The following is a 22,119-nucleotide window of genomic DNA, read 5'->3' on the forward strand; positions in this document are numbered from 1 at the left end:
ATCTTGTCCCTTTCCTCCTTTGATCTCAGTGTTATCAAACAATCTCTGGGCTTCTCTGTCCTTCTGACTCTGCCAAGCCTGAAAGCAGATACGATTTTAAAGTCTTTTTCCTCTAACTTCCAAAACTTGGCAAATTCCTTAGTTAGAAATTCAATAAAATTATCTTCTTCCACCTCTGGTATTGACCGTATCCTCAAGTTGGTCTCCCTGTTTCGCAGTTCTGTCATCGAAAAGTAAATCTGATGTTCTCCAACTTGTTTGCTGAGTGGTCTTACTTCTTTCTCAAATTCTTCCAGTCTTTGACTAGTATCTTCAGCCAGTTTACGATTTTCACCTACAGCCTCCTTTAATTCTCCAATAGACTGGGCATTCTGTGCAACTTGTCCAGTCAGCTTATTCAAGCTTTCTGTGTTCTGTTCAATTTTAGCTGTATGCAAATCAGCCTTCTTGTCCAGAGCCTCCAGTTTCTCCAAAATTTTCTCCAAGACAGAGCTACTTGTCCCTGAAGCCATATCTCCCAGGTGCAGCTCCTCTGTCTCACCCTCCCCTGCCTGTATTAGGGAGGCCGCCTCTATGTCTGGAGGCAAAGTGGAAGGCAAGGCCGGCACAGAAGATCTACGCTGTGAGGCTGCAGATAAAGTTAGAGTTGTTTGTTTGGTCCTTCCTCTTCTCCTTGCGCCACTCATTCCAAAGTTATCTGTAATCCAAGGTCAATCCAAGTTGTTCCCATGAGAAAGCAGAGTCCCAGATACAATAGTCAAACAGAGGCCGGGAAAGGGAAAGTAAAACAAAGTCACTGCTGTAAATCCAAAATCCTCTAGAGGGAGCTTAATACGTCTTCAGGGAAAAGATCAAATCCAATACGTCTTCAGGGAAAAGATCAAATCCAAGTTAAACTTATAAATTTAAATCCATGTCCATCGCCTCCACAATGTATTATTTTTAGCAGAGTAAAACTTAAAGCAAAACAGTGTTTCTTACAGTGCCTTGACTGCAACAGTTTCAAAGTATCCAGTTCCAACTCAGAATGTTTCAAAACCTGAATTCAATGTATCCAAAGTTGCAAACTGGTGTTCATCCAGGCAGCTCCAGCACCAGAGATTCTTATTTATTTTGTAATCCACTGGTGCCACAGAAGAAGGATATCAATGCACCCCCAATATGACCAGCAAAAGTCAATAGCTCAAAGTCTTTCACTCAGAAAACTGCTTTAACAGGGTGCCAGCATTTAGTTAACGCATAACTTTTTGTCTCCACTCCTCCTGCTCTTTGCTTAAAGTTCAGTATAGCGGGAGATGGGCTTCCTGCTTATCCTCACTCCGTTTTCAGCCAGATTTCAACTTTTTTAAAAAAGTTTTAAAAGTTTCAGAAAGTTCTCAAAAAGTTTCAGAAAGTTGACAAAAGTTTCAGAAAGTTTTCAATGTCCAAATTTACTCACGGGTTGTAGTTTCCAAAGTTCAGAAAAGTTGCAGGAAGAAAGGACAGCGCTGACCGGCCACAGCAACGCGGCTTCACTTCGCTGTTTGCGCAACGACCCACAGCGCCGCTACCCCCTCCGCGATCCGGAGCCCCTTACGGGGTCCCTTCAGCGTTTTGGGGGCTGCTTCTGGCGCCCGCCGGGTCCCGAGACCACAGGCTTCTGCCACCTGTGGTTTTCCTGAATGGGTCTCCGCTTCGCCGTAGCGGACGACCCGTTTACAGCGAAGCTCCCTTCTCCTTACTCGGAGAAGGCAGCCATTACCGGTCGCGCCGCCTCCGGAAGTCCTACCTGCAATGATTTGATCCCTTTGGTTTGCATGTTTTACTGTTTGGACTCTCCCCCCCGCCCCCCATCTACCACCAGGAAGAACCCTTTATAATTGTCCATTACAGTGTTGGTTGTCTCAGGTCTATGTTCAGTCTCTCCCATTACATGGATAGAACGTTGCTGTGCTTTCAGTCTCTCGCTATCTAAGAGCGAGTGTATTTATTTATTATTTACATTTATATCCCTCCTTTCTTCTAACATGGAACACAAGGAAGCATACACATAGTTCCCTGGAGGCCTCACAGGCAGGCATTGATCAGACCCAGTCCTGCTTAGCTTTAGCAAGGTGGTGCCCTCCTATGCCTTCAGACCATAACCATACCTTCAAACTTCAGTCCTGTACTCTCCAGTATAGCAGCCATTTGAAAACACAACAGCTGTATGTGTTATATATTGATTGTGGGAAGGGGCTGGTTGTGCTTTTTTCTCCTTTTTAGTGATTTTCACTGTCCCAACACTCCTACCAGTTGACCATGTTGGGAAGAGGAGGTGAGGTAGAGCTAGAGGGGTTTTGGCCTGATCCAGCAGGCTCTTCTTACGTTCTTGATTCTTGTCTTAAAGTGTTTTTCTTAAGGTAGTGCTCTAAAACACGACCACATTTCTAACTATCTGATATAAACTCCTATTGGATTATCGTTTGATCTATAAAACCACTGGATACAAAGAATTACCAGAATAATCATAAAGAATTCAGATTAAGTGTGTGGTCTTTTATTATTCAGTAGTTTCAAATACTGAATAATATCCCATAGATTAGCAGTACTATCTGGTGATTCCTTCTTTCTCCTGTAGAGAATGAATTTGATCCTGTGTGGGTTGTCACCGCCCATTCCTTTGCATTTAGATTAGAGACATAGGTTTCTGTACTTTTATCAGGAGTTGCCAACAAGGTGCCCTCCAGATGTTGCTAGACTAATCATGATTCCTACTAGCTAGGATTAATGAAAGTTGGGGTCCAGGAACCTCTGAAGGGCACCACATTGGGTATCCTAAAATTATAAAAACTGTCTCTGAGACTCCTGGATAAAAACATGCACATAATCATAGTGTTGGAAGGGATCCAAGGGTCATCTAGTCTAACCCCATGCAATGTAGGGATATCAACCAAAGCATCCAAGACAGATGGCCATCCAATCTCTGCTTAAAAACATCCAAAGAGGGAGAGTCTACAGTCTTCCAAGGGAGTCCCTTCCACTGTCAAACAGATCTTCCTGTCAGAAAGTTCTCCCTGATGTTTAGTTGAAATCTTCCTCGTAACTTGAAGCCATTTGTTCGAGCCCTAACCTCAAGAGCAGGAGAAAACAAGCTTGCTCCATCTTCCATGTGACAGCCCCTAAGCTACATGGCTTTCATATCTCCTGTCTCCTCTTTTCCAGGCTAAAAATACCCAGCTCCGTCAACTGTTCCTCATAAGACCTGGTTTCCAGACCCTTTATTAGATCGGTTGCCCTCCCACCCACACGTTTCAGCTTACTGACACCCTCCTTAAATTGTGGAGCCCAGAACAGGACATAGCATTCCAGGAGTATTCTGCTCTCAGATAGTAGAAAACCTAGTAGATTTGCTATTTCCATCTCCCTCTTGCTGCAAAAATGGGGTTAAAAATTCCACCCCCACTGGTTTACAGCAAGCCCACAATTTACACACATTTAACTTGTGCACATTTAACTTGGCAAAAAAGGGGGTTAAAAAGGAGGTGGGGTTCCAGGAAAAATGACTTTAGCAATCCCACCCACCATTGAACCTAGTGTGTTTTAACTACCGTATTTTTCGCCCTATAGGACACACTTTTTCCCCTCCAAAAATGAAGGGGAAATGTGTGTGCGTCCTATGGGGCGAATGCAGGCTTTCGCTGAAGCCTGGAGAGTGAGAGGGGTCGGTGCGCACCGACCCCTCTTGCTCTCCAGGCTTCAGGAGAGCCGCAGCGCCAGCCCCACAAGATCGGGGGACAGCGGGGAGGCGGAACGCCGCCATCCCGCTGTCTCCTGATGTGGTTTGGAGGCTGATAGTGGGGAGATGCGTGCTTCTCCCTGCTGCCTGCCCCGCAAGCTCTGGGGACAGCTGGGAGGCGCAGCGTGTCTTCCCGCTGTCCCCAGACTTGGTCTGCAGGCGGGCGGTGGGGAGAAGAGCGCTTCTCCCTGCTGCCTGCCCCGCAAGCTCCGGGGACAGCTGGGAGGCGCAGTGCGTCTTCCCGCTGTCCCCGGACCTGGTCTGCAGGCGGGCGGCGGGGAAAAGAGCGCTTCTCCCTGCTGCTGGCCCCACAAGCGCCTGGGGGGGGGGGAATAAATTTTCCCCCTTTATTTCCCCCCCAAAAAACTTGGTGCGTCCTATGGGGTGAAAAATACAGTATATGGAATTTTGACTTTAGACACAATCCCTGGAACATAACCCCCACATAAGCTATAGGCTTACTTTACTTCTCATTGTTGAATTTGCACATATGTAGACCTATTTCTAATAAATTGTCACCTACAGAGTAGTAAACAATGTCCCCAAGTTTTAGCCACAAACATTTAATCCCCCCCCCTTAATGTTCACAAAAGATTTCACAAACGAAAAGATTCAATGAAATCTGTAGATTTTTGGCATTTGGGGGCCTTTTTGTTTCAGGCAATTGTGGTTTAAAAATGTCATTTATGAATGACACAGGCAAGCAGATAATGTGCCCTTCTGACACAATACACATGGCTTCATTGGGGGACATTTTACTGCCCTTAAAGACTTTGGGATTTTGCTTGGGTTAGCAAAATTGCTCAGAAATTGCCTATCTTAGTTTCCACTGAAGATGGTTAAGTGGCATATATATTTCCCCTTTATTATATTGTTCAGTTCCTGCTGCATTTTGAAAATGTACAAAAACTGTGAAGGTACACTCTGAGTTTTGCTGCTCACCATCCTGAAAAACAGTGATTGGGTTTTGAAAGGCAAAAAGCTTCTGCCTCGCAGAAACAAGAATTTTGTATATCAAATGAGTATTAAACATAATTTGCTGGTATAGCCTGAAAAACAGCCTTGGTGAAGGACATACATCTTAGTGGCATAAGCACTGAGTTTTCCTGTGAAGTGTAAAGATGATGGTTATTTTAGAAAAGCATGGCCACAGCATGAGGCAAGAGAGCCTAGGATTATTTCTTTGCCTTGGATTATGCACATGTGACTTAGTGAAATCCACAATCAAAAGGGGTGTGTGTGTGTCCGTGTCCGTTCATCCCTAGGTCTTAACTTTGATTACATTACTGAGTGTTGAGATTGGGGCAGTTAAGAAATAGATTTAATTTGGTTGCTAGCCTTTCTATTTTGCGGCCACAGAATGCTGTTGCTTGCTTGTGTACCTACCTACCTTTGCTTATCGGTTCCCTGCTCCCATCGCTTTTCTATATATTATTTGAGGTTTATACTCAGAACTCTTTATTTTCTTTACTAATTGCTTTCAGCTTCCTTATTTTGGTCTGTTCATATACAAGGTTGCTAATATGCCTTTCTCTTTTCGTATACACGTTTCTTTGCATGGTAATTTGTTGGTGCAGCTGGGGCTTTTTGTTTTCTTCATTGTTTTAGCTGTGAATACAGAAAAAGGTCAGCATAAACGTAAGCATTTACTGGAGAACCTGTGTGAAAACCTGTTCTTTGAAATGTTTCATCTAGAACTATTTCCTTTCCCTCAGTATAACAACATCTTTTAAGGCCTATCATAGCAAAACTGAAATACTGGCTGTTTTGGAAAAGAATGAAGCCTAGGTGTGTGTCTTTTTCACACACATAGAAGTGCATAAGAACTGGCCCCAAATCAGGCTATCCGGTTTTGGCTACAGTGTTCTGTGTATACTTACCTGTACCATTGATAAACAACAGTGGTTACTTATTAGTAGTTACGTTCGGGATTGCACTGCAAATAAATTATCTTTTAAAACAACCTTTTAAAATTGCTTCCCATTTTTAGAGACCTAGTTTAAATGAGGTCTGTACATGAAATGTTTCTAAATTCAGACTGCACTCCCATTGTTCCTCCCTGCTCTGAAAGCAGCTCTGGTATTTTTCCACACACTGAAACTCAACTCTTCACAAGGCCTGCATCTTAAAAAGAGCCGAATGTGATAGGGTTAATGGACAGGAAGCTGCAGCTGCAGCAGACTAATAGGCAAGCGAGATTTTTGTTTAACTGACAACTTTAGAAGGCCTTAGGGATGAGGGAAGGGCAGTTTGTGAAAACAGCATGCAGCATACTACTGAAAAACGTAGCTATTTTCTGCATCCTTTATATTTAATTAGGAAAGGGACATTGTAAGTGATTAGGAAATCAGAATCCTGGTTAATAATCCAACTTTTGTTAGGTACTGCAACGTATGTTGGGTAAAAATCCAGAACGTGGGTTCTTACAGCTCACGGCAATCCTGTGTGTGTGTGTGTGTGTGTGTGTGTGTGTGTAGGAGAGAGAATCATATTTGCTTTTTGAGCTGTGTAGATGTTATATAATAGCTGAACTACAGCACTAACCTTGATCCTTTATTATATGTTTGTGTATCTGACTGTATCTGTGTCTGTGTGTTATGCTTCAAAACATTTTCCTTCCTTTATGTACTGTGCTTTTCACAGTGTTATTCAGAATCGCTGTTTCTCTGTAGCAAAAACAGCTTTTGTGACCTGGGGAAACCTCCATGTTTAGAAAACCTCAAGCAGAAGCAACAGATGTGGTTTGAGAAATTCTTTATTTAGACTAGCACTTAGTGTTCACTTTATTCTTCTTGAAAATCTGCTTTCTGCAAGGAGTTTGTATGCGTGTGGCTCTTTTTTTAAGTTTCTTTTGCTGAAACAGGCCTAGTTTAGCCTGTCTTCTCTGTGCACAGGATGGCTCCTGCTTGCCAGAGCTGCACAAAGATAATAGCTCAGGAAGTGTTTCAGCCAATCCCCTGAAGCTTTACATTCAGATTTTCCAAAGTAGCCAATCCAGGATTAGCTTTTATTAGGAAGACAGATCATCAAGCTGAAGTGCCAAGCCCTTTCTGTCTGAGTACTGAGAGCCTGTCCTCCATGTTTTATAAGTATTGACATAACACTGTGTTAACAATGCATCCACAGAGGTAAGCTTTACTTTTTTACATTTTTTTCCTCTAAAACCTATGAGTTGTGGTTTAACAGTGTGATTCTCTGTGATTTGTCGCGCAAAACTCACCCCACAGCACTTTATTAAGTTGAAAATGTTTAAATTTGCTTTCTTGGGTCACATGGTTTAGTAGCCATTAGCCATAGCTTTATTTTACAGACTGGCAAAACGTTTGCATACATACTTCTTCACAAGGGGATGGTGATTTTTAGAGTTTGTCAAGATACTGTTCTTCCAAAGCAGCTTTCTGTGTCTGAGCAGTTTGCCTGCACTATTGTCTGTTGTGTCACATGCCTGCTGAAGAGAAAATGGAAGCTAGGGAGCAGATGCATTTAACTGCCCTACAGGGAGACAAGCAGGGATAATGGCAGACAGCAGAACAGGCAAGTTTACCTTTTCAAACAGTGAAAAGAAGAGCTATGCTAAGTTATCCCTGATAAAATATGGGATTTTTAGCAGCCTAGACTGCAGTAAATAGTGCTAATGGTAGATTGAAGATACTGGGCCTAACTGGTGGATTGCTATTGCATCATGTTTTTTGTGCAGTTTTGCCTTAACTTAAAATGGATATTTAACTCTCTCTTTTTTAACAGGATCCTTAGAAGCAGTGTGTGCATTTTTCTGGATGAGAATATATAGCTTACAAGCTGTCTCTTTAAAAATGACTTTCTTATTGTAGGTTTTAGAAATAGTTAAGGTCTAGGTCTGAATCCACCAGGCATAGCTATGCATCTCTTCCAGTGTCTTACCTATTTAAAGACAATTCAATTTTTAACTGTTATCTACCTTTTATTTAGTACAGATAAAACGATTTGACTTTTTAACTGTGCTTTTCTCATCTGTAAAAAATCAGGCACAGTTCTCAGAGGTGGAGTGATATAAAATCATGTGTGGTTCATGAGAGCATTACATGTTCATTTTTTTCCTCCTTTTCGGGCTTTTCTGGTTTTTGGCATGATGCTACGTAATTATTTCAAAAATTTCCTTTTGGTCAAATCCCAAATCTGCCAGCTTCTTGTATCCTATTTACTGGGAAAAATGAGATGGTTGCTTGAACACTTGGTAAGTAAACTTGTATACTATTCTTTGATAATTTTAAACAGTTCTCAATCTTTTGCTTTTAACAGGGCAAAATTAATCCAGCCAGTGAATTTTTGTGGCTAGCTAGTTCAGTAAAAATAAATATTGTTGTATTCTCAAAATTCTGTTCATTCAAACAGAGTGCTTTTCACAATGTTCTGCCACACATGAAATGTATACTTCCTGTTTTCCTCTGAAAACAAAATTCTGCTTACTCTTTGTTCCTAGACCCCCTTAATTAATGCATTTGCAGGTTAAAGCTCAATTCAGACTTTCCTCAGGCTTTTGAAGTGTGATGAATGTGCTAGTTCTCAGCAAAGTAATTTACTACATTGTTATAAGGCTATCCTTCAGTAACTCTATGCTTTTGTTATCCTATGATATATCATCCAGCATGAAATTTGGTTTTAGAACCACTTTTGAGTATCTTGTGCTTTTAAAATAATCTGGAACTGAGACATTTTGTATGCATGTCTCAACAAGCAGCTTTTCATTTAACATTTTCTCACAGCATTACACTCTGCTGTGTGTTCAGTTTGTGCATAGTTTTGTAACAGTGCAATTCACAATATTATACAAATGTATCTTCTGAAAGAATGCCTTGTCACCATTTGTGCAGGGGCCTCATGATGATTATAAACTGCTATCTAGTATCCCTTTTACTATGATTTTGTCCTTAAGCTCTATGGCTTGTTGAAAAGCTCCAAAGTATGTACCATTAAGAATATCTAATTCAGATTATTCTCTTCCCCTCCCCCCATTTCTAAAGAAGCTGCCATTTATTATCGGGCTTTTATGCTATTTTAGAATTTATTACCAATATACCTTAAATGTTTAGTTCCAATGGTTGTCAAAACTGTGCTCAGATGTATTTTTCTTGCAGCACTTTATTACACGTTAGCAGCTGGGTGTGGAATCTTAACATTACACAATATGATCTTATGAAGAAGCTGGAGAAAATGAGCTTGAATTAAAATGGCTCCCCTAGGTTTTGTTGAAGAAGGATGTGTCTCAAATCTGCACCTTCAGAGGTATTGTTGACAGGGGGAGGCATATTTGCATGGACTACCCTTGTGCACATAATGAAACACAGCATCACAAGTCCCCTGAAGTTCACCCTTTTAAATGTTCAAATGCTAATTCTTTCATAGTTCACAAAATATAAATGTCTGCATTGCAGCAAGATGTCTGAGTCAAGGAGAGACAGCAGTGTTGTTTCCAGATCAGACCAATCATGCTGCTCTTTCGAGAGCCTGAGCCAATAGAAACAGAGGATAGGTTAAAGATTGGCAAATACTGTAGCAAGGCTAAGAGAGGCCTTCTGGAAATTTCTCCCATCTTTGTTCCATCAAAGTAAAGCAAATTCAGCCAAACTGAGGAATTCCAATTAAAAAGAAATGTTTTTGCAAAGTATAACAGTCACTTTTATGGATGTCATATCCTTAGAAGCACGGTGTGCCAACCCATCCCACCCTTTTTGAGCCAGGTGATGTTTTTGTCTTTAAACAACAGAGGGTGGGTAGATGAATACTTAAATCGTTTTGCCCAGGCAGTACTGAATCTTGAAAGTTTTGTTGTTGACTGTAGTTTGTATGAAGCAACATAGCTGTGATTTGGTCTTCTGATAGAAAACAATAGTTTTGGCAATAAGGAAGTATTATAATTCCAATTTATTTATTTTTAACAGCTACATATTTTTTTAGCTTGGCCAGTATGAATATAATTCACCACTATTATTTAGACATCATTCGGTTACTTTTGTAATTGACTCTGCAGAGAACAGAACTGAAAAACAAAGCGCTCTGGTTTAGAAAATAAAATAAAAACATTAGCTTTAAAAAGACCACATGCCTTTCATTCTGAGTAGCAGTACTATTTTAGTTTTGAGCTAAATGGAAGTGGGTAAGCTTATTGATAGCATTTGACATTGCAGGGAAAGGAAAGGGTTCCTTATGTAAAGTGTCCAAAAAGGAATGCTTCTCTCTCCCCCCCCCTTCCTTCAGCAGCTGCTTTGCTGACATTGGAAGAACCATATGCAAAACAGCCCCTAGGTTTTCCAACACATTTGTAAATATGACACCCATGTACATGAGCTTCTCTGTATAATGGCCACTCTCCCCCCTCCCTCGTTCAGAAAAGCAGCCATGTTTGTTTTATACCTGGCAAGAAATAAAAGTAATTCAATCCCCTCTAAGACAGGTGCTACTTTGTAGTCATCCGCTCTAGAGTGATAAGTCTCAGTGCCAGCTATGCCCTAGATTCTGTTGAGCCAAGAGTATCAACTTAAAGAGCCCCAGATGGCATCTTGGCATTCTGGGAGCTGTACTTGTACCAAATTCTCTACATAGCACCACAGAATAGGTGCACTAGGCCTTAAGATTGGACTTTCAAAACCTGTTGTTAGAAACCAGGGCCCAATGTATTTCCCCCCACATAATCTGTTACATATAAGCTGAGTTTAACATATTTTGCTACAATCAGACATGTTTTTTCCCTTCAGTGATAACAATTTATTGTCAGAGCCCATGACGTTGAGTGATTCAAAATATGATAAAAAGAAACCTTTATCCTGAGGTAATACTCACAGCACTAATCGAGTGTTGGTTGTGCACAAAGGAATATACTCAGTTATGTTTCCATATTTTGGAGGTGTTCAGCCAGAGTTGGCTTAGGCATGTCAACTTCTCCATGGGATTGAGCTGTTAGTATTATAAGAAACCTATTATGCCATATAAGTCTTAATTAAACAGTTGCTTGCAAGATCCTGTAATATGTGAACATTATTACCACTTTCTCATGCTTTTAAGGAAAAAGCGCATTTAAAATGTATGTATGCATCTGGATTTAAACTGCTTAATTTGTCTTGTACGTGTTGTCAGTATTATTTAAATTTAATACACATTAGGCTTTTTGCAGGGTAGCTGGAGAAACATTTTCAGTGCTTGCACATGCAAACTGAAGCCAGCATCTAAAATGGAAGGATTTCCTTAGTAACCTGTGACTTCATAGAGCTCCCTGTCTTCTGAATTTTAGTTACACATTAGGTTGTCAGATATCACTGTGTCATCTTTTACCATTTTTTCTGCTACCGAGATGATTGCTTTGAATACAGTACTGCTGTTTAAACAAGGGACATAGTTATTGAATAAATTGCTACCATTTTAGCTTTCAGTATAGGAATGAGGCAATGCAGTGCTGCCAGACGCCATTTTAAGAATCCCTGCATAAATAGCATAGCTACCGATGAGTAAGAGACTGTTATAGGTGAGTGCTTATACACAGATGCTATTTATTCAGTAATGGCATGCAAAATACTTTGTCCAATTTCTTATTAAATGCAATTTCTGGACATTTTATTTTATGATTGCTGCTCACAATCTGAGAGCAGCAATTATTACTTTGAAGCTAAAAATGAATTTAAATGTTTATGATGTTAAAACATTGTTTTTCATTTAAATGAAATAGCTTCCAGAAATGTATAGTGCTTGAGATTAACTTAAATACAGTAATTTCCATAACTGATACTATTATATATGTGGGCAATATCTTCTAGGTAGATTTCCATATCAGATTTCCTGGTTTAAATGTCAAGGTGCAGCAGTTCATCTACAACTTTTGATTGCTGTCTATAGTTAACCTAGGATAAGGGAATATGCAGATGTTTCTACATTCATATTTTTATTATTCAGGGTGTAATGAAATGATACTCTCTGAAGGATATATCTTATTTGTATAAATAAAAAAAACCTATAATACCTTATGGAGGCAAATTGGAAATATGATTCTTTTTTTAGTTGTGATAAAGATAGATATGCTGCAAACCCATAGGGTATGTTTGTGCTCATTTATAACCCTCCTTTTTACTTCCCATCTCCCAGCTTCCCTGTAAAAATAAAGGAGGGGGAGAGCTTCCATTTGCAAATCATCTCTGTCATGCAATTTAAAAAGTATATGAGGAACAACTTAGTTTTGTTTTAACATTTGAGACTTAATTGAGTGTGTGTTACCGAACCTGATAAATGCTGTAGTTAATATAAATTTTAGTCAGTTATGTTGTTGGCAAAGATTTCCTCACAGAAGTGCTCTCTTCAGTGTCTTTTTCTAAGAAAAGAATTCCCTCACAGAATATATATATTTGTGGTGGTAGAAACTTCAATACTATTTGTGGTACACAGCTCTAGACTAGTATCTTCTTAAATGCACAGTAAAAGGCAAGAAATATCAGATTACTAAAATGAGCTGAATGAATTGTTGGTGAATGTGGTAGGAAAGATGTTGTATATTTACCCCTCAGTTTTTTACTGGTTTTCTTTAACATTATCTTTAATATTTTCTTTCTGGTTACATTTCATTTGATGTCAAAGTGCACTTCCATTTTTTAAAAAGCAAAAGAATAGAAAGCAGTATTAGGGAAAAGAAAAGCATTGCAAAAGTACTGAATCACAGCTGTTTGGGAAATGTTTTCTTTTGAGATTGTCTCTTTAAATCTTTTATTTAAACTGCTGGTGAGATGAATGAGATATTGTATTTAAACAGCCTGCAAACAATTCTTATGGAGAATTAAAGGCTAGAACCTTTATTTTTTTTAAATAGAAACATAAGAAGCTGCAGTGTACAGAGGCAGATCATTGGTCTGTCCAGTTCATTGGTCCATTTAGCTCAGTATTGTCTGCACTGACTGGCAGTGATTCTCCAGGGTGTCAAAGTCTTTGCCAGCTCTACCTGGAGAGGCAAGTGATTGAATTTGGGACCTTTTCCATGCACAGTGTGTTCTCCACTATGAAGTTATGCCCCCCCCCCCAGGTATTTAGGACTTGGAAAGCTGCTATAATTCAGAAGGGTATCACAAAAATCCTGACTTCAAGAAGCCAGCATAATTTACACTGTCTTAAGTTAAAACTGTGTAAATTACCCCATTCCTAACTCTGTTCAAGAGCAGGGCTACTGCCAGCTGAGCTGGCCTGAGACTGGCAGTGGGAAAACAAAAATAGAATTTGACTTACACCAGTATGCCACCCCTTTTGATGTTATAGGTTTGGCGTGGTCACCAGCTCTTGTGACCAAGCGCAACGGTGTTAAGATTCTGCCCATCCCACCCTATTTTAAAGGGCTTATGCTCGTGGAAGATATACCAGTCCCAGCCAGCATAGTCAGTTTGAGAGAGTTATGCCAGTGTATCTCTGGCTAAACCAGAATGTGGGGCATATGCCGACATGGCCTGGTTGAGCTGGAGATCCTCTGGATCCTCACTTAGCCATCCCAGCGAACCTTGGGTTTGGAGCGTTCCTTAAATTACATATAGTGTGATTAAAATTAAAATGGAAGGTTATTCTCTATGTACAAAATTTCACCGCTATAACCCCAGTTGATAAGTGGAACAAGTGTGTGTTTATAGCTGCCAGAAAATGCAGGGTTATTCTAGCCCCATAATGCAAAACCATTGTGACAATTGGTAAACATATATCTGTATAATGTTTCGCTGATCTTGGGATTCTGATAGAGTAGAGTATATAACAGAGATGTGAAGTCAAATCTATGGTCCTATCCTTAATCTATTTACAAAAAAGTATTCTGTTTTCGATGTAATTAATTACCACTAAAATGTGTTAACTGTTGTCTTGCACAATTTTAGAAAATTTAGAAATTTCAGAACTGTGGGGCATTTGGAAGAGCAGCAGAGAAGAGGCAGAAGTAATTTATTGTATCTATTTCTGTCATGCCTGCAAAGAGAACATTATCTTATCTGCAAATATGTAGATAGAAATTAGCTCAGAGTATTCTAAATACTTCGAAAAAGATTTTTGACAGTTGACTCCTAAAGTATGAATTAGGGCATTGTACGCGGGTGGCGCTGTGGGTTAAACCACAGAGCCTAGGACTTGCCGATCAGAAGGTCGGCAGTTCGAATCCCCGTGACCGAGTGAGCTCCCATTGCTTGGTCCCTGCTCCTGCCAACCTAGCAGTTCGAAAGCACGTCAAAGTGCAAGCAGATAAATAGTTACCACTCCAGCGGTAAGATAAACGGCGTTTCCGTCCACTGCTCTGGTTCACCAGAAGTGACTTAGTCATGCTGGCCACATGACCTGGAAGCTGTACGTCAGCTCCCTTGGCCAATAAAGTGAGATGAGCGCCGCAACCCCAGTGTCGGCCACGACTGGACCTAATGGTCAGGGGTCCCTTTACCTATACCTTACAGATCATTAGTTGCTTAAAAACAAGGAGCAGAAGGGCATAGTGGGCTTCCCCAAGAATTGTTATGGAATTTGTATAATTTAAGCTATGCATAAATGATCTAGTCATGGATAAAGAACCAAGTTCTCAAGTTTAACAATGACTACCAAGTTATTCTGGATACCAAGCAACCGGCAAAGATTCCCAAAGCAAGCTCTGTATGCTGTTACTGTGTTCTCCTTGTCATGTTGGCTCTTCTAGAGCTGGAGCTGGTGTAGACCAGGCATAGGCAAACTTGGCCCTCCAGATGTTTTGAGACTACAACTCCCATCATCCCTAGCTAACAGGACCAGTGGTCAGGGATGATGAGATTTATAGTCCCAAAACATCTGGAGGGACGAGTTTGCCTATACCTGGTGTAGACAATAGCAAATGGAATAATAAAGACACAGTCTTAGTTGTAAGGAAGGCTAAAGAGGATGAACTGCCCTGAGACCTCCAGGCATAGGGCGGTATATAAAATAAATAAATAAATAAATAAATAAATAAATAAAATATAGCATTTGCGTAGTTCCTTATACCAGATGGATGTGAAATTGCCAGCTCTGGATGGGGCTACACTCTCTCTAAAGGAGCAGTCACATAGCTTGGGGATACTTCTGGTTCCATCACTGTTGCTTGAGGCTTAAGTGACTTTGGTGGCGTGGAGTGGCCCACCAATGTGGAGCTCCAATATGCTCCAATGTGGACACGAAGAGCCTGGTTTCTGTTTTCTACAGTCTGGTAATCTCTAGGTTAATTACTTCAATCTATTGTACTTGGGGCTGCCTTTGAAGATCGTTTGGAAACTGCAGGTAATATAGAATTCAGCTTCCTGGATGCTCACCAGGACAATATGTATGGTCTGAGCATATAACACTAATCTTGGTCTGTCTGCTCTGGCTTCCAATTAGTTTCTGGGCCAATTTCAAATTGCTGGTTTTGACCTATAGAATGTTGTGTAGCTCAGGACCTCAAGGACCAGCTGTCTCCATATAAACCAACCCAGACCCTGCAATTGTCATCTGAGACCCTTCTTCATGTGCCACCTCCACAGGAGGCCCATAGAGTGGCAACACAAGAATTAACCTTTTTAGTAGCTGTTCCCTTATGGAATGTTCTCCCTAGGGCACCATCATTAAAATATTAGTCAATTTCTACAGGACAGATTTGATAGCCATTAGACATGATAGTTAAAAATGGGAACTTCCAGTTCATATGTGGTATATATTTATTACTAAGTGCAAGAGGTGATCAAAGACAGAATGACTATTGCCATCATGCCTTCAGTGGCCACCTTTAGGCATTTGTCTTTAGGCATGGTTTACATGGTTTACAAAGCCATGGGTGCAAAGGCTTCTCTCACCCCTCTTCTTCCCACTGTGCACTAGGTTCAATGTGGAAATCCATTAAGCCAGAGTTACCCATTTTGCTTGAAACTGGGAGCTCTGGCTTAATGTCATTTAACACACTGGGCTAATAAGGCATAAATTATGAAGCCATGGATGATTGCCTTTTGTGAGCTTCCCAGAGACATATGGCCAACTGTTTTTAGAAACAGAATGCAGGGCCTTTAATTCTTGTTATTTCATGAACTTAAGTATTCCTGCTGTGTCCTATTTGAACCTCTGCCATCTAATCATTTATATTCCATATTATTCTAGTTGGTGGCAACTGGGCAGGTTTCACAGGTATTGGCAGCTCCAATGAGTCTCAGACATTTGGAGAGCCATAAGACAATTTCTTGCTTTTTGACTGAAGCATATTGCAGTAAGAATAAACTCCCATGTTTCCCCTCAGCTATGGAGACAAACTGGACTTGTATAACCAAAGCCTGGAAAGCAGGGAAAGGGTGGTTTTTCCAAGTTGTGTGTGCCAGGGTTTTTAGTTCATCACCAGAGCAGATCTAAGGCTTGAGGAAGTTGTCTGTATAAATTGATACTTCTCTTTCTGTTTCTGAGTTCCTGGTGTTGTGCCTGGCATTGGATGAACAGGACAGATTAGGGATTGTGTTTGTATAACACCCACCTTGCTCCCGACAGTCTCCCCACCTGAGCATCTGGGGTGTGGTTTGAGATTCTCCAGGCTTTCAGTCCTGGGGTATTTTAACATCCATGCTGAGGCTGCTGTTTCCGGGGCAGCTCAAGACTTCACAGGGTTGTCCCAACCTGTCTTCAACCCAACACACTTAGCTGATCACACACCAGACCTGATTTTCTTGGTGGGGTAGGAAGAGAGTGATCTGAAGGTGATCACTTTTGATACCATTTCCTTGGCATGATCAGCTCACCTGTTGAGGTTCAGATTAACAGCAACTTTCCCCCTCTGTTAGAATGGTCTGCCCTAATGTATCCTATTAGTTTCCTGTTGGCTCTGGGGTCTTCTCCAGATGACAAGGTCTTGCAACCATATCAAAGACCTGGTCACTCTGACGGATATAGAAATGATCCAGGCAGATGACATGATTGCTCCTGAGTATTCTCTTCCACTTAGCCAAGCCTGGGGTGGCACTGTGGTATACCACAAAGCAGAAGGCAGTGATACCAGTTGGAAAACAGCTAGAATGCAAATGGAGAAAGTCTCCAAACAATATAATTGAACTCAAGTGCATGCTCGTATAGTGTTAGAAACTGAGATATGAAAGCTAGGAGCTAAATGGCACCCTAAACCTAGGTTATGGGCACATAAACAAAATGTCTAGACACACTTGTTTACAAGAACATCACAAAGCTGAAAATGAATGAACTACAGCTAAAATATTCATTTTTCACATGGTCTAATCTTTTCCCTGATTACCCTCCTAATATTCTTAAGAGGGGTCTCTTCTCCAGTCTTCAGAGAGTAGCTAGGAGTGGGGAGACAGAAAAAGGTCCTCCTTTCCTTCCACTCTGCAGTTTTTATCTGAAATCTTAGGTGCAGTATTGTGCCCAGAGCTCAGAAACTGCTCGCACTTAGGAAATTCCCTGTTGAGCCTGCTTTGTGGTGGAAAGCATCAAGGAAGAGTTGCTTCTCTGCCTCCATTGCACCCTTGGTGTCATATTAAGTGGAGCTTTATAGAGTAGTACAGTATGGAGCTTTTACATACTGGCTGAAAGGAAGTGGTAGGACACATAGTCGTCTGCACTGACTTTTTGCAAGGCTTTTGAGAATAAAATTGCTTGTATTCATGGGGACCTAGACTCTACTATTGTAGTGGATCAGTAGTAAGGGGTACCTTGTGCTATTAGGTCAGTTGTTGGAAAATTTGTTTCAACTGATAAGGTTCAAGGATGTGGATGGGAGTGGTTGACCGTTTGTGTTCTTGGCCCTTGACCCTTGTGGTTGATAACATATGACAGGGAGAGGACTGCTAGCTGACCAAGGAGATATATTAGTCCCTCTCTAAAAGAAGGAGTGGTCCCAGGCTGCCTGAAAGAAGTGAGAGTTAGACCACACCTTAAGAAAGCTTTCTTGTTACCACATGATCTTAATAACTAATGGCCAGTAAGCGCTAATGGTTTTAATTATGCTATAAATTACTTTTTTAAAAAATCACAAATAGTTTCCTTGAAAAATGTGTGCATTTTCACTAAACTTCATTCTGTGTCTCAGGGTTAGGGTTCACCATGGCAATTTGTTTTCTGTGGGCAACTCATTTATTCTCATTTTGTTTCAGATTTAAAAAAGATATTTAATGTGGTGCTGCAATGGTATTTTAGAAAACAAATTTCCAGACTAGGCTCTAAGACATGCAGTCACCATAGTGCCCTGAATATTGTCTCTTAGAGGTCTGTATATTTGTCATTTACAGAATTGCAATAGAAACCCATACAACTCTTACCTTCTCTGCTTTCTACCATCTTTCTTAGACTGAACATTGTATTTATTTATTTATTTATTGGATTTATATACCATATTTCTTCCAAAGTGCCCAAATCAAACACCAATGTAATTTATTGTATCAATACTTCTGAAATGCACCTAATACATCTTTGTATTCAACATTTCTTATAGGAGTTGAAATTACTACTACTCATAACTGTCAATTCTTGATAGGTAACATAAATTATTTCTTGCAAAGGTGGATTCAGGATCTTAGTCAAGCTCAGAACTATTTTGACCCCTCCTCTTTCCTGTCCCCATTGCTCAGTACCCTTGGTATGTGTAAGTGATAGCATACCAGAGATCCTTATGAGGTTGGTGTGTACTCTAGTGTTGAAATTTGGATGAGAGTATTAACTCCACTGTTGCCACCCTACCCATCCACTGCAGTAGCACATGGAAGTGAGAATCAGGCTGCTAGTCAGCTTCCCTTCCTCTTTAAGGCCACAATATGTAAACTACAGTGTGAAAATAATAATCTTAAGTATCTCTTTCCTTTCTTAGCTTGGCTGAAGAAGAAATAAAGGCAGAGCAGGAGGTGGTGGAAGGGATGGATATCTCCACTCGATCTAAAGGTGAGTTAAAACAGTGTTTCTGTTCCTCAGAGCATAAGGTGAATACTGGCAAACGTTGCTTCATCTGGTGACTTGGAACCTTTGACATTGATTTGACCTATGCTCCTGCTCCTATGAGTACTGTGGCATAACTATTTTACAAATGCCATTCTTTTGGTTCCTGCCCAAACACTTAATATTTATTATTAGGTCATTAATCTTATTTTGTCCTGTATCTCAGTGAATGAACATCATTAAAAGGTCACCATCCACTCTTTAAATACTGTAGTTTTATCGTTGTTTCCCATATTCATTATATTGCCACCATGTTCTTTCTCCCAAACCTTCTGCTCAGCTAAAGCTCTGTGTTATGCTCTGGTCATATTCTGCTATGACTCACATTGAGTTGTTTTTCATCTTATCTAACACAAATCTGGCAAAATCATTCATCTTTCTCAGTGTTCAGGCCATGTGACAACTTTTCTCAAATTCTTATGCTGGCATTCCCTTTCCCTTCTACATCCAGTACAAAGTACTTGCTTTTTTAAAGCTCCCGTCACAAAGCTTTGTTTTCATAACCCAATATTTCTGTCAATGCCCATCACTTCTCCAGCTCTACCATACTGAGTTGCCTTAAAGTCTCTCTTTCTTGTAAAAGCTCTATCCAGTCTCCCTTGCTGCCTCTTAGGTATAACTACCTCCAAGAATACCTATAGGTTTCTACCTGCATTTGCCCCCATTCATCCCTTGTTGTCCCCACCCCTGCCCCCCACAATCTAAATTTAGATTGTGTATGAGTTCCTTAGGGCACACATTATTCCCTTAAGCACTATATATTCTGGTGGTGGTATATACTAATACACCTAATATAACAGTTTTTCTGTGCCTCTCTGTGGGATATTGGGGAGAAGACTTCCATTTGGGAGCCCTCTTAGTTGTACCAAGTCATAGCCAGCCAGACTCACACTTTCAGTTTCTCCTTTCTGGCATTGGAGAGTATGGCTCCATGACTTGGAATGGAGGAAATAGACTGCAGTATTAATCCCTTTTTAGTCTTGCTCTTTCTGTGACTTGTTCACCCTTGGTGCAAAGAAATGCAATTTTAGTTTTGCTAGTTGCACTGTGGAGCACTTACTGTTGTTACACTGTACTGCAAATAACTGGGGAAAGGGGCACCTAAAGCCTTTTCTTTTGGCAAATTTGGACATTATACTTGCATCAATAAGCATCTATTTAGCACTTTTCCTTGTTGTTTAAAGTGCTTTACATATTGAGAGGATATGATTTTCACAACAACTCCGAAAGGCAAGCCAGAATTATTATTTTTGTTATCAGTTGTGGGTGCTGTAACTAAGATACACAGTGGCTTGTCTACTACCTTATGAATTTATTGATGAGGTAAGATTTGAACTGGAGACTTTGCTGCTCATTCTTGGTTAGTACATCATGTCATGTCAACACAGTGTGGTAGGACAGGAACAACAGAAGCCTCTCCCTTGTACTGAGTGGCCACTGAGCATGCTTCTACTGCCGCCTTTACAGAGGAGAGGCCAAGAGGGATCAGAGACGGGTGGAGCAGGCCATGTGGAGGTGTGCCACCAGGACTGTCCTGCTGAGGAGGAGCGCAGTAGCCTCTGGGGGACTGTGTGGGAAGTGGAGGAAGAGACTGTTCAGGCAAGGGACACACTGATCAGATTCCCGCCATCCACTACCCCACTGTTTCCTGGGACCTGGAGCAGATGGAAGAGGCAAATGCAGCAGCAACTTCCTTGTGTAGGAGAAGTGACTGTTACTTGTCCACACTCCATAATATGAGGATACTTAAGCACACGGTGGGGGCGTGGTCCCACTTTAAATGTGTGGTTTTGTCATTACAGAATTTAACTACCAGCCATTTGTTCTCTTTGCTTGGGTGTGTTCAGGACAAACTGGTATTCAGAAGCATTATTGTCACACATAACAGTAAATCATGGTGTAACAGTTTAGTGCTACATGAACGAGTCTGCATGTGCAAAGCTTTGGGCTTGCATGCTCCCCCTTTCCCTATCCTCTTTCCAGTGTTACAGAATCCTTATGAGAAAAGGTTGCAGCATTTGAGACTGTTTAGTTTAGAGAAAAGGTAAGAGGGAGAAATTTATAAAATTATGTATGGAGAAAGTGGATAGAGAACTCCCCCCCCCCCAATAACACTAGAACTCATGGACACCAAATGAAACTCAATGTTGGGAGATTCAGAACAGATAAAATGAAATATTTATTCACACAGTTAGACTATGGAACTCACTCCCACAGGAGACAGTGATGGCCACCAACCTAGATGGCTTTAAAAGAGTTTTGGACAAATTCATGGAGCAGAGGACTATCAGTGGCTTCTAGCCATGATGCCTATGCTCTACCTCCACAGTTGAAGGAACCAATGCTCTTGAAAACAAGTTGCTGGAGGGGAGAGTGCTCTTGTGCTGGAATCCAGCTTGCAGGTTTCCCACAAACATCTGGTTGACCACTGGGAAAACAGGATGCTGGACTGGATGTGCCATTGACCTGATCCATCAGGCTCTTATGTGCTTATGTTTTGTTTTAGACCATGATCCTTGGTTCAAATATAACAGTAAACTGGGGTTCTGTAAAACTAAACTTAGCTGATGTCATATTCCCAGCCATGCTGGAGGAAAAGGAGACAGGAGCTTGCATGCTCAGCATTTTGCTGGAGTTTAAGGCTCATCCACAGATCATGAACTATGGTTTAGCAATGCATTACATGCAAACATGACCATTGAGTTTGTATTGTCACTTGGAAGTATTCATAGTCCTTTTCTCCTTTCGACAGCTTTTGTAGTGATGAATTTGTTGTTTGTGTTCTATGATTTTTGACTGTGAACACAATATGGGTTGGTTTAATGGCTTTTTAATATTTTTATTGACACTGTAAGCTACCTAAAGTCTGTTGATTGAGTAGAGTATAATGTAAATAAGAAAAATTTAAGAGGGCATAATTATGAGGGTGTGGAAAATGTTCTCCCTTACTAAACAATTGAATTAGGATACATAATTTGGTAGGATTTTAATGGGAAAGTGACTGTTACTAATCTAATGTAATTAGCTCCAAGCTGTGTTGGCAAGCTGAACTTTATTTTAGCAGTTCTGCCAAGGGACCTTCAACAAGACTATTTTTTCTTGTGTTCTTGACTTTGCTGTACCTCAGTTTTTCAGGCTCCTAAACTGGAAAGGCAAAAACGTCAATATATTTACAAGTGGCTTGAGTGGAGAACTGAGAATGTTCCTTTTTGCACATCAGGAAGGATGTGGAAGTGAGATATTTCTCTAAAAATAACGTAGCTAGTCCTGCCATCATCACAAAGGCTGACGGTGAACATTGCCACAGTGCACAGTCACAGTATACTAGTTTTTTTGAATCTGGTTGTTATAACCTCATTTCCATAGTGGATTTAGATATTTTGCTGTTTCCTTGCAGTTATATAGTTAGTCAACATAGAGCTATATTGTAC

At 40.6% G+C, this 22,119-nt stretch overlaps 1 protein-coding gene across 28 annotated transcripts in view; it reads left to right on the top strand.

The window, feature by feature from the left end:
• Positions 1-22,119, top strand: part of ZMYND8 (zinc finger MYND-type containing 8) — an 86,009-nt gene that overhangs the window by 24,162 nt on the left and 39,728 nt on the right. For 11 of the 28 annotated variants that reach the window (XR_014512713.1, XR_014512714.1, XM_083446773.1 and 8 more), the window contains one exon: positions 18,564-18,634. Coding sequence is in view for 23 of the 28 variants with exons in the window: in XM_083446773.1 (XP_083302899.1) it covers positions 18,564-18,634 (71 nt within the window). In the remaining 5 variants the exon portion in view is untranslated. Of the gene's footprint in view, positions 1-6,240; positions 7,971-11,007; positions 11,253-18,563; positions 18,635-22,119 lie in introns of those variants that run through there. The other 17 variants (XM_083446775.1, XM_083446757.1, XM_083446769.1 and 14 more) reach the window with 11 other exon arrangements.

The sequence above is a fragment of the Podarcis tiliguerta genome, assembly GCF_965153285.1.
Source record: "Podarcis tiliguerta genome assembly, chromosome: 6".
Lineage (NCBI taxonomy): Eukaryota > Metazoa > Chordata > Lepidosauria > Squamata > Lacertidae > Podarcis > Podarcis tiliguerta.